Source organism: Seriola aureovittata, chromosome 18, assembly GCF_021018895.1.
Source record: "Seriola aureovittata isolate HTS-2021-v1 ecotype China chromosome 18, ASM2101889v1, whole genome shotgun sequence".
NCBI lineage: Eukaryota > Metazoa > Chordata > Actinopteri > Carangiformes > Carangidae > Seriola > Seriola aureovittata.
Window position 1 is genome coordinate 15,467,941 of NC_079381.1, and position 14,007 is coordinate 15,481,947.

General features: G+C 38.9%; 1 protein-coding gene across 2 annotated transcripts in view; it reads right to left on the reverse strand.

Moving 5' to 3' along the window:
* brinp1 (bone morphogenetic protein/retinoic acid inducible neural-specific 1) overlaps window positions 1-14,007 on the reverse strand; it is a 110,764-nt gene that overhangs the window by 26,685 nt on the left and 70,072 nt on the right. For both annotated transcript variants that reach the window (XM_056403128.1, XM_056403129.1), the window contains exon 5: window positions 9,179-9,284. In XM_056403128.1, coding sequence (XP_056259103.1) covers window positions 9,179-9,284 — 106 coding nt within the window. The remainder of the gene's footprint in view (window positions 1-9,178; window positions 9,285-14,007) is intronic.

Sequence of the window (14,007 nt, forward strand, 5' to 3'; positions counted from 1 at the left end):
TATAGTGTGTCCATGTTTGTATGAAAGAAAAAGAGAAACAGTAAAAAGGCCAGACTATGTTTCTATGATTTCTTGTGTGTGTGTGTTTAGAGAATGACGCAGAGCAAGAGAGAGAGAGAGCTGGGTCAGAGAGAAAGATGATTTAGAAAAAAAAAAAAAAAAAAAGCCTCCGTGTGTTTATTGCTGCTCTTCCAACATTTGCTCTCCATGTTTTTCATCAAAGACTTTTCTTCCGTAAACGATTCTCTGGTTACCAAGGACGCTGTGTTTACTGATATACTTGAGTCCTCAAATCAATTTCTCAACAAGTCCGTCCTCAAAAACAACTTAATTGTTCTGTATGTTTGTTTGTCTTCCCCATAATGTTTGCAGCTTTTTCACTTGAAAAGAGGGACAGGCATCGAGCGACAGAGCAATGAGTATCTAATTCATCACTCTCCGCACGACTTGCCTACAGGGCCAGTTTAATTTATTTTCACTTCACCACTTTGAAAACTGTTGGCTCAGGCTATTCTAACATATTCATAAATCTTCCAAGATAGGCTCATGGCTCTTCCAAGATAGGCTCTTCAGGAAACAGGAGAAAGAGAAAAGAGAGAAAGCATGTGGTGGGGGTTGAAAGAAGCAAATTAGTTTGCTTTTGTTTTGGTGCTAATTTATGACAGCCATATTGGAGGTGATTGGGTCCTTGCAAGGTAATGGCTTGTGCAGGCCTTTCATCTGTCTTTGGCCCAGTTAAAATATGTAACCAATTAGCTATATTCAGTATACAAATTACGCGAAAAATATTCCAATCTTCTTCCTAATATACCAAAAGCCCCTACTGTTTCCTATAAAAAAACAAAAAACAAAAACAAACAAATTCAAATGAGGACATCAATGTGAAATACTGACAGACGGCAGGGAAATAGGATATGAAAAGAATATAAAAATAAAACCGCTTTCTCCCTACAACCTGAAACATACTGTATAATAAGAGTTTAAGTAAACAATGAAAATCCTGACAATTTAACTACCACATGCTAATTCCCTCTTTCATTCAATTCTCACCCCTCAATAAACTATTTTTACTTCTAGGTCTCAGTGGAGGCAGAATCCAGCCAAAACCAATATCGTCGGGTTTCTAAGCTTTAGCCAGGAGAGAGGACAAACAAATAAAGAACAAATTAATGTAGGAGAACAAAAGTGTATATAAATCCCAACTGTAGTAAAGCTTAATAGTGTGGATCTTTCATTCAGATTAAACTTGAGAGAATAAACAAACTAGAGTTCTTAAAAAAATAAAAAAAAAAAAGCGTCTGTTCCAATGATTCACAGGATCCATTAAAAATGTGAGGTTCTCATTTACGTTTATGGCTTTTTGCTACAGATGCTGAATTCGTCTTTTGTCCGGTTGCTAATTTGAGACACAAAACAGGGCAGTTATATCATGTTCACAGTCATCAGTGTGTGCAAGGGTAAACTGTAATTCATGTTGGGTGACAGAGCCAGGATCAATGAGCTCCTCTTGCATGTCCACAAATAGTCTGGTAATGGCACATTCAGATGCCCACTTGTGATGCACTTGGTTGCCAGTAAAAATGGTGCATATACATGCGCTCAGAAGCTAAACATGCCAATATATATATATATATAAAAACTGAAACCTCCACAGTCATATTAAGTTGGAGCAAAGGAAAAGTTTAATGTTTAATAGATCAAAGCTTTGCTAAGTCATGCATGAAATCTAATGTGAAAAAAAATCGTTCCAGTGCCATCCTTAATTCTGATCATTGTTGGGGGGAAAAAAAGGGTGAAAAAAAGGGAGAAAGCACAAGGTGTTGGTTAATTTGCCAAACATTTTACAAAGCAAAACTGTGGGAGAGAAGCAGACTGAGTTTGGGCTTTGATAGGTAGCTCCCTTGATGTCAGATTCCACTACAGCATTCTAATCTAAATCTAAGTAAAGCAGAGGGAATATCCAGGGAGTGTCATATCCGCATTGTGTTATCTGTAGTTCGCAGCCCCACCAGCTCACAAAGAGCAGACCACAAGGGTGAGAAGGAGAGAATAATAATAATAATAATAAAAAAAAACAACTTTTAAAAATTCAGCCTAAAGTGTCTCCAGGAGAAATTTGACCACAACTAAATTCACTAGCTTGCTTATTTTTTTGCCTGTTTATTCAAACCAGGATGCTGTCCAGACCATTCTAAAGCTAATCTCACCAAACCCAATCACTAAAAAAAAAAAAAAAAAAAAAAAAAAAAAGAAAAACCCAGTGAAAATGTTTGGTTACAGGCTTGTAGTTAATTCCGTGTATATATTTTCCACCCAAAGTTTTGCAGTTACATGTTTGCCTCAAGGTAGATAAAGTGCTGAGGTCTGGAGTGAAAAAATAGAAGTGCAAAAGAAAAAGGCACGATTAAAAGTTTAATTAGAAGAATGAAATGGAGTGGGTTTTCTATTACTGCATCCTTGTTGTAACTCACATGGTGCTGCATACTAATATGATCCCCTTATTTAATTCATAAGCAATTAAAATAGCTGGTCTAGATCAAGGTTTTTTACAAGTTTATTCATTTCCAAAAGATGGCGTGGGTGCAGCAGAATTATACATTAAGGAGTTTTTGTTCAATATTTAACAAGTGGTCAAAGATAATCAAAATGACATGTTTAAAGTGTCCAAAATATGGATCATATTTAGACAACAGATGGAGTGTGAACAATCCATATGAAAAACACAATGTTTTGATGGGAAGCGGAAAAAGAAAAGAAAGCTGTGCTGGACAGAAAAAAATCGAATAAAATTGGTAGAAAAGTGTAGTATGGGATAGATAAAGCAACATGTTGAAAAAGTTTCCAAAAGAACAATTATAGAAACACAAAACTGAGGTAAAAAAATAAGCGAAAATCCTGACAAAAAGTTCTTTGCATGGTTTGATCTTGGCTCACCAGAAATGGCTCCAGCAGGGCGGGAGATCACACACACACACACACACACACACACACACACACACACACACACACACACACACACCCACACTAACACCAGTCTGACATGCCATCTGGTTCACACAAATAGAAAAAGGAGATGTGCATGAAACTGTACTGTATGCGAGTCTGCAATTGCACTTTCTAAAAGTATTCAAAAAATTCAGAATTTGTTTGCGATCTTTTCTTTCCCTTACTGGCGGTGATTTAGACAGCCTGTCTGAAAAACACTTTCCCAGTCAATCTGAATGCAGGCAGAGGAAAACACATGGAGGCTACATGGAACTGCCATAAAAACCTGAATAATGGAAGTGAGAAAAAAAACAAACATTTGGTGTATGTTATTTTCAGTCAGATGACGCTGCATATTGTACTTGGTTATTCTTACTCAGCCAGGGCTAGGTAGCTTATTGTATGCTAATCTGTCTATTTTTTGTTAGCCAGCAAATATTTAGTTTAGGGTGAATTTGACAAAGTGGCCAGAGGCATCCCTTTGTTTGAGAACACACTGAAGACTCCTCGGGCTGAAAGCTAAAACCTTTTTCTGTTTTATTTTTCTGTGCTGATAAATGAGAAGAATGAATTTGGAGACTTGAGGCAAATTCAGTGAGCACAGACCTTCGTTTCTACATTTTGTCAAAACTTGTTTAAACGAACCAGAGCAAAGAGGACAGAGATGCACTTTTATGGTTTAGATGCAATCTTGTTATTTCAAATACCATGAATCAACACTTTTCCTCCTCAGAATCAAAAGCACAAATCATCTGGGTGACATAGTGTCACGGTCCTGTGAAAACCATGCATCTCCGCAACAAACACAGCTGGGGTTAAAGATGATTTATTCAGCTTAAGAAGTAGGAGAATTTCAACAAATCATAAAGGCAACATTAAGTTCACCTGACAATGTTACTTTAAATGCCAATAGTGGAGATACATGGTTTTCACAGGCTAGTGAAGATGTGCAGGGTGCGCGCCGTACAGGTGATTCAAATCAGTGAGCTGACAGGGCAATCAAAGTGAACATAGAAATAGAGTTCATGGAGAGGTCACTCGTTCAAGACGGGCCTAGAAAAACATTCAAATTAAACAGTGATTCTGTAAGAAATACAGACAGAAATACATGAAGGCATGTGTAAAACCCAGTAACTCTTCCTTTGTTTATCCTGAAATACCTCAAGTGCTGCTGGGACATGTTTTGGTATTCATGTGCTTGCTTAAGGCTCAATTCAAATTTATACATCAAATACATTTATTCATACATCAATGTAAACTACATTGAGATTTTTACTCTTTTGGTGGTTTTGAATCAACTGGTTTGGAAAATGAAAACATAAGAGTAACCTTTCTATTGACTCTGTTTCTGCGATTGTGAGCTCATTCATTTGAAGCAGCTGTCCTACACAACATATGTAGGTCACTATGGATGTTTAGGATTTTTCATCCAAACAAACAAAAATAAAACCCAAAACAAAACAACGAAAAAATATATCTATAAAAATAGTGACTGCATCAGAGTTAAAGTGTGCAGCTCTCCTCCTTTTTTAATATCTACCTGTGAGCTGTTACCTCCAAGGATAGGTGTGCATTTCCCCTCAGTGCCTTATTGACTGAACCACCAAAATTCTGTTTAATGAGGTGGTTGAGCACTGTGGAGATGTGCAACACAAGTTCAGTGTGTTTGTTTTTTCATATGAACTTGGATAGAATAAACAGGTAGATATCACTGTAGAGAAAAATCTGCAGTAGCTTTGGATAGAACTGTCAAGGATGTTTAATCTTTCTTTAGAGGTACATCTATATTGGGGTGAATTATTACATTTTTTGGCTTGGCAAGACAAAATGTTGCATTCGGTAATTACTATAAAATATAACATTGAATCTCAACTAAAAATGTTGCATGGTGTGCATATTTATATCAGACAGTGCTACCAGTTATCGTGATCTTCCGTACTAGACAGATGTGACTCCTCCCCACAGTTTAAATACCAAAACCTTGCATTTTAGCTAATTGTCTGGTAAAAGGTCAACAGGCGTTTGAAAATGAGCCACACGGTGGGTGTTCATTAGATGTGCTGAGAGCTGCTAGTGCTTATTAGAGCAGTCCTGGGCTCAGCCAGCATCGCCTTCCTCCAGGGATGGCTTGTGAAGTCCATTTGCAGCGCGCCGTCAAAGGACACAATGATGTTACAGCTGTTACTTTTTGGGGCGCTGGGATACAGTAAATCAGTCAGGAAATAGAACTGTGCTTTGTGTGAATAAAAAGTGATCAAGCCACTTTGGGAGCTACTTTGGAGGTTCACAAGTTGTTCTAAATCCCTCAACCATTAACGCGCAATTTTCTCCATATGCAGTTTTTCTAAGTGCACCCAGATAAAGGAGTGTATGTGCTTTTCTAATCAAACAATTGTCACTTTCACTTATCAAAAATCCATTTCTGCTCCAAACAATTGATCAGTTTAATTGGAGGCACAGAAAAATAGAAGAAGCATTTGTAGCTTGGGACCTGTTGGTTCCAGGAATTTAATGTGCAGCAGCGCACTTGGTGGTGTTTTTATAGAATACGTATGGCACACTCAGAAAGTGGTGTGGGATAAGAAGAATCCATTATTATACATACATTATCATTGGGTTTGTCAAGGGTTGGTTGGGGGCTGGCATCAGTCGTGGCCAATCAAATCAGCTCTTCTCCCTTCGTCCCTTTAAAAGCAGTGTTCGCCCCACCATGAGGGCCTGACAGTCTGGTTATGGAGTGACTTATCCATTTCCACTAGACCTACATGAAAGCACACATGCTGGGCAGTAAGGTGAAAAAAAAAAGGTGTTCTGTCTGGCTACTTCCCCAAATATTCCTTTGGTCAGTCATGCGCATCTCTTGATATTTTCTTACACTGATTTTGTGGATTTACCCCAAAGAGGCTCAATAAAATCAGAAAAAGGAGAACATCACCAAGGAGTACACTTCCTTGTGCCCATTATCTTATATTATCTACATGTTCTGGATATGCATGCTCCAGTTAAAAAAAAATCTTTTTAGCATGTTAATTATTTGAGAATATTTTAAATTTACAGAGAAAGAGAACACACTACAGGATTTCCTTGGTTTGGATTGTCCCCAGTTTGTCTCTGTGTGTTTGTGTGGACTCGCTGGGTGTGGCCTCCTGCTTCCTGCTCTCGCCAGTTCTCCAACGCACCTGCTCCTGATCACCTCTTCATCTCAACAAACTGCTGCAGTATATTTACCCTGGCTCTTCACTCCACTCCTCGCCAGACTGTCTGTTCGCCTTTGTGGTAACAGCATCACAGCCAAGCTCCTAGTACCGCTGCATGAGTTTTCTCTTTGTTTGTTGTTTTTCTGGATTCTGACTAACTCCTGTTTGCCTGTGCCTTAGGTTCATCTGTGGCTACCCTTCGTGTGCATTTTGTGCATATTGTCTACAGGTCTTGACTCCAGTACCTGTACACTGCCTGCCCAGCCATCCGCAACCACCCACCCTAGTCCGGTCCACTTCTCTGCTGCCTGTCCCTCTCCTCAACCCGATCCCCTCTTCAGCTTTACTTTGATAATAAATCATTCCTGTGCACTGTTCAAACTGTCTCTATATCTTGAGTTCTATGTTTGCGTCCCAAAGAGAGACTTTTTTGAACATAATGCTGCTGTAGAGCCAAACAGACAACTCACTAGTTGTGGCGTATGGTTTGAATGTGACTCCATTCGGACCGATACTTTGTAAAAGGGTGGTGAGGAGGCAACAGTCTGGGCTACGGCTCCACGGTCCCCATTTGTGTCACTGTGATACTGAAACATTCAAACTCAGTGCTCTAATATTATTACTGCAACTTGGTTGTTGACTGTTGCACATATGTAGTTCACCTTAGCCTCCAATACTTTTATAGCCCCTTAGTGCTTCGTTGTAACCACCCCAGATCTCATTAGCAACCACGTACAGACAAAGCTGTGACACCCTAGCAACCAGTCTTACTTACAAAGGAACCAGACTCAAAATTACTTTAGGGAATGTATCAATTTCTAGTCCATGGAAAAACAAGTTTCTTTTTCTTTAAAAATAATTAAATGCTTTAATCTTCAAAAAAAATGTACACACACGACAAACACACCCTCCAATGTTGTATGAACACTTTCAACTGCGTGTCATTTTGCTATTTCAAATGTTGTTTCATATGCTGGCAGTACTGATAAACATATCAAAGTAAAGACTGTGTCTGTGCTTCTCTGTCATCTGCTTGTTTGTTGACACAGAATGTGGAGAAAAAAAGAAAAAAAAAATGGCCCATGGACATCGCCTCATGTATCTTAATGTAAGTGCATATTTTTCAAAAGGAGAGAAGCCTAATGATCAAGAATAAAAAGCAATGGCTCTATAATGTACTTTCCAGTATAGGGTCAGAAAAAGTAACACTGATTCTGAAGCTGACTGACTTGCCTGGGCACAATGGGGGGGGTTCCAAAGCATTAATCCCACCAGCGATGGACTGGATGCAAACCACAGCCCATGAACCAAGTGAATGGAAAAATTTAACATAACAGCAATTTTATGTGCACAGGGGGAAAAATTAATTTCTAAATGCACATGGGTGGCTTGATTTTTAGAGAAATATTCAGTTAACTAAGAGAAAAGAATTCTAACTGTTACTTTTGCTCTTGTGTTCATGACAGAATGGAAAGTGTAGGGTGACTTAAATGATTGGATCTCATTATAAATATATTTGCGCAGCACAGACCTTAAAAGCTCTCCATTGACTACATCGCCGCTTCATGGGCTGTGTGAAGTGCCATCACTTTGAAGAGCACTGTGACTGTTTGAAGAAGTTACACCATCAGCTGTCTGTCTAATTAAAGGCAGAGACCATAATTGCTCTTAAAAGAATGCACTTTCAGGAGAACTCTCAGCACCTCTGCGCGCCTTTTGACCACACACATAAACACACACAAGCTCACACTCACCTATATAATTTGGCCCATAATACGAAAACTCTAAGCCGGAAACCAATCATAACAGCTTTTTGATTCTTTTTTTGGGGCTATTATCAAGTCAAAAGAGAATCTCTCTCAGGCCTGTCATCTATCAATCAGGTGACAAAACAGTCTTCAAAGCACAAGGCTAATACATTTGGAGCATGACAGTAAAGCTTTTCTCAAAACCTATAGAGTCCTTTTGAGTAAGCGGCAGTAGAGGACTTAAAAGTGTTTCTTTGACAAACCACTTAGTTCTCTGATTTTAGAGCCCGAGTTATGATTCCTTCGGTGGGGAATGAGAGAGAGAGAGGGAGGGAGGGAGGGAGGGAGGGAGGGAGGGGTGATAGGGATTGGATTGAAAATATGCCTCTCTGATTCTCAAACCAGTTTTAATAACCTGCGTAAACTGGAATAAATCAAAGAAGCAATCACTCTATTCAAACACTTGACCACGGTGACACGGTCTTTCATCATTCCTTTTCCCCTGGGTGACTGTCACTGCGAGCGATTCCTTCTCTTAGGCTAATTATTACTTGTGTCAATGTTTTAAGACAGAACTATTTTCGCTTAAAAGAACATAACCACTAATGGATAAAAGTTGCTATTTGAATCCACTGATGTGTGATCCGTGAGTGAAATGCTAGTAGATTCATTTTAGAGGAAGCACAATAAAAGTGACTCATTTATGTGTTGAATACATGTCTTAAGAAATATATTTCTTCTTAAAAATCCTGACGGATGACAAATAAATCTGACCTTAACCCTAATAGGCCTATTTACCTTTTTTGTATGCTGTTTGTAATCGTCTCATTATACATTGTACTTGCATGGGGAGTGCTAGTTTCTGCTTTAATGTCTGAGTAGTTTGCACAGTTCATGCAACTGGTTTGAATTTAGGCCCGTCTTTGATCACAGCCTTAAGAGAGACTTAAGAACACGATCACGTTAGAACATGAGCAGACATCTATAACCACAGAGAATCATATCACAATCCCCAGAGGGAACAGGGAGGCAGATCCATCCCAGTCCTAGCCCCAATTAAAAAATGCATTGACATTCAATTTCTGCGAATGCACAAACCATTTCCATTGTCCACCTATGAGCATTTCACATACGACTAAAGATCTCCTTTAATTTCAGAGGCCAAAATGGAGTTTGACCCTGCCGCCGTGTTAGGTCGAACATCGCGGGACAGCATATGGGAAATATTGGTAGGCTGGGTTTGTTTACCTTGCAGATGAAGCTTGCTCTCAGGGCTCTGCAGAAGGATTGAGCTAACTGAGTCCAGATTGTCATAGCTGCTGCATCCCAGTGGCCCCGTCCGTGTCTCAGTCACCTGCAAGAGAATTATGGCTCAAATGAAAGATACATTTGAGAAGCGAGCAAATGCACTCATGGCATGTGTGTGTGGAAAATGTGTGAGTCTGTGCAAATGTGTGCAGTAATGGTGTATGAGTAAGTAGCACTCTGTTCTGATGTATTCCTATTACAGAGCTTCACACAAGACGACAGGAAAGGTTCTCAAGACCAACCAGCCATTAACAATGTCACTTGTTAACAGCTGTTTATTACATCACGGTTATTTGGCAATTTTCTGATTTTGATTGACTTAAACTTTCACATGTGCAAACTGCATGAGTTCACACTTGTATATTTAACACGCTGTGGCCCACAGACACTGTGCAGTGACAGAATGTATGGAGACAGGTTCTCACACACAGGAAGCACGTTCTACTTATGAACCAGCCATAATGTTAGGACTAATCGATTCAAGGCTAAAAAGAAGCTTAATTGCATTTTAAGCAACACCTTTTTATGTAGTACGTCTTTAAAGCAGCAGCTGGTGACATGTCCAACTTGTAACAAGGATGAATTCTTTTTCTCCCTTCTTTTTAGAGGCACTTTAAAAAAAAAGGCTTTTTGGAAGACAAAACATTAATGGTCGTTTTTCTCCAACCACGTCCTTGTTCTGTTCCAAACAAAAGCAATGAGACTACAGCAGCGGTTCCTGCTGCCCATCCTAAACCACTGTCAAAAGAAATAATGACGCTATTCAGATGTGAAGAGGCCGCTTTTTAAAATATACAGCCTCCACAGCTGAGACCTTGAAGAGGTTGCACTTGAAAAGAAAAGGAGTAAAATCTCTCCTCTCTTTTGTTGCTCTTGCTCATTAAGTTCTTCCAGTTGTTCCGATGACTACTTTTTACAAGATTCCAAGAAAACAAATGAGACAGTGCTCAGCAAAGAACACTAAAGGAGACAATGGATGCATCTTGTCAATAACCTCAAGTGTTTTTTTTTTTCTTGCGGGTCTTTGTTGAGCACAAAAGACAAAACATACCAAGTAGCAGACTTCTGCTTTGAACAGACCAGAAAATTAAGAAATAATCCAATAGGAATTGGAAGAGTACTGGTTGTTCCAAACATCTTCCATTTAAGATCTGATCTGAGCCTTGACCTTTGCTCTGATATGTATTGTCAGCTTTGAGACTTTATATAAACAGGTGTGTGTGACTTTCCAAATCATGTCCAATCAGTTGACCACAGGTATAGAAACATCTGAAAAATTGTCAAGAGAAATGGGAGGCACCGGAGCTAAAGGGTGAATAGCAAAGGCTCTGAATACTTATACCAATGTAATATTGCTTTTTAATAAATTTGTAAAAAATTCAAAAATTCTGTTTTCACTTTGTCATTAGAGGCCATTGAGTGTAGACTGCTGAGGGGGAAACATGATATCTTTGGAATAGGGTTCAAAATAAAAAATGTGAAAAAACTGAAGGGGTCTGAATGCACTGTATATTGTCTTTAGCAGCAAACACAAACTGTGAACACATTGACCCTTTTTAGCTGATATAGTGAATTTGGTAGCAAAGAGTTGCTTATTGATGTGAGTAAAACATCTGGCTCTTAAGCTATAATTATGTTCATCAGCTTCTTGCTAACTTTGTCCCTCTTGCAGTGCTGAACAGACAGCGTGTAGTGGTTTTATCACAGCCTTTTGCTTCCAGCAGCAGGCCCGAAAAACCAAAACAATGAGCTCAAGGTTGCTGTAAAGCTCTGTAGAGTTGAGGGGCATTGTAGAGACGGATGTGAGACTGTCAGCCATTAAAAAAAAAAAAAAACAAACAACCCCATAAGTCTTTTGTGCAAGCAGCTTAGTCTGAACTTCTGTTTTAGCTTGTCGCTTAACAAATCGTGTGAGACAGCATCAGTTTATTCGTTTCATCAAATCGAATGTCAACATTGTTTCTTTTAACCATGACCGCAATCATTCTGACCTTAACCACATTTTTTTATTTTTTGTAACCATGGCAAAGAAAGTTCTCTCCCTTTCATTAATTCATTCAGTAGTTATTTTTATCCAAACTATGAACTTTCCCTAAACCTAACCAAGTTGTTTTTGTGCCTAAACCAAACCAAAGCTTTGTCATAAGAACATTTTTCAACTGATGTCTATCTGTGGTATTATCACCTCAAGCCTTAGGGGCACTAATTCAGGAAACTCAGGGTCATATCAGGAGGGAAAAACAACTTGTATGGTTGTTTAGGTTGGAGGACTTGTTATAATCCTCTGTGGGTTTGTAACTACATGTGACCCCTTTCACATTGATGATGCATCCATTTTGAATAAAAAGTTATAATGCTTTAAATGAAATCCCAGATGGGAGGGTAAATGGAAAGGATAAATAATTAAAAAAAAACTGTTGGTACCAGTACAAACTGAAAACCTTACTAATGAGTCAGAGGAATACATTTTTAGAAAATAATAAGCTTTGTATAAGAAATTACCTTTTTACATTAATATGATTAGAGAGCTTGGATACAGTTAGATGGTGTTCCAAACTGATCCACAGTATTGGGAGGGGGCTGAATAATCGGTTTTCACTGCAGCATTGTGCATCAACTGTCCAAACACTCCTTTCCATTCTGTTAAAACACCAAATATATCAGCTACTTTTTAATTTAACTTAATTGAATGTGCTTAAGACTGAATTGATGTCTTGAGGAAGGGCTTAACATCTGTACTGACACTGAACCTGACAAAGCATCACACTGATGGATAAACAAAAAAATACCAATTTGTCTGTAAGATGTCCACCACTATGGCCTTAGTAATTTGTGCATTCCACACTAGTGTGAGTGTGTGCATTTGTCTGTGATTGATGGTATGATACCATTTTCCCTGTCTTAAATGTTGATACTGCACCAGATGGTGGGCTGACAAGCAAGAAATTAGATAGATGTATATCTTACCCTTGGCACCAGGCTGAGGGGGGAAAAAAATGGAAAATAAGGGGAGAGACAGAAAGGAGCAGAGTCTGAGACTATACAATCTTAAACTTCAGTGAATTGGCTCCAGAATAAATCCTGCTACAGTGATTTGTATCATGTCTGGACACATGACAGTGCTGTAAATTAATAACTGTGTTCTTTAATCGCTTCCACTGTTCAGGAATATCTGAATACACTGCACTGAATATAACTGGCATCTAATCTAAGGGTGGTAAATTGGCACCATCAATATGCTACTGTGCATTGGAGTGGCATTCTTAATGCAAATTAGTTAAAAAATAAAAAGTTTAGGCTGGAGTGATGGAGAAACACCATCTATTATAGAAAAGCTCTTGTTCATATCACGGAATGATAATGCAATCTAAATGACACAGTATAGGATATTTATGCTACCAAGTTCCTAATGGTTGGTGAGATGGCTTTTTTTTTTTTCAAGCAGTTCTGTGTATATGGAAATTTATGCATAATGAAACTGAATTTGTTAAAACCTAGAACTGTTTCTTAACAACTTTTAGACTTTAAAATTGTTTACTAGATATTAATGATCATCTCATCTGCATTTTTCATCTAACTCCTCCACACTTCTCAAGCATATCCCCTTTCTTTATTTTCTTCCAGCCAAGCAGCGGACTTTGAAATGCACCGCATGGCCTTGCATAAAGTGCATGTGCAGATTGATTACAGAGCTAGACTTCCCTATCACGCTCTGCCATCTTGATGGCTGCTGACAGTGCTCTTTTCCCTCCCTTTTTGTTGTGCTTATCGCGGAATGAATTACTTCCTTCAAAAGGTTGTGTTGCATGATCCATGGTGACTGAGCAAAGTGAATATCTGTCCTCTGTCGCCTACGGACATCTTCCCAGGTGGCGAAGCAGGCAAATGCACCATCTAGCTCAGGCACATTTACATTAATAGCTAACACACACACATCACATATACACGCACACACACACACACTCAAATGCATGTGTATACACACGAGTGCAGCTTGCCACAGCCAGTTTACCATACAGTCATTTTTTCTCCAAGAATTATTTTTTTTCCAAATTGTGCACAGACATACCCAGCTTTATGGATTAGAGAGTGGCCCTTGTAATCTGAATGACCTTAGTGGAGCAGTATGCAGCACTTGTTAGGTTGTCTCTTTTCTTTCTCTCCAGCACACACCATAAGAGTGCTGTGCACCAGATTATGAAAATGGAGTATAACGTAATAAAAATACAAGGAGCAATCAAAGGACTGAAGTGGGCCGAAGGGGATTTAGAGGATTTGGATTATTAAGCAGAACACAACAGTGGAATCCCACTGGACCGAGACTGTATCACAGCCCACAGTCAGAAACCACGGTTCTGGAACATCCCCTCGAACTGTCATCTCCCATCAAGAAAATCATCTAACCAAGTAAATAAGAGATGATGCACATGAGATCCTAAGTTTCCTCTCTTTCTGTATTTTTTTTTTCTGTTAGCAACCAAATATACATGTACTATTCCCCAAGCCCCAAATGTTGGAAAACCAAGCTTCTCTTGTCTGTGCAAAGTTCTTCAAAATGAACGTTCATCCTGGTGACATGCATACAGCTGCAGCTGCAGAACATCAGGTGTGTGTTGGCGAACGTGTGGATACTGGATGTTTGTGTGTGTGTGTGTATGTTTGTGTGTTGAGAGTCAATTAGCCCATATTGTTTCTTTCTTTTCATATTAAAATTAATCCTGTGTCTCTCTTAGTTACATGCATAATCAAGTGTGGCAACAAAACACTGT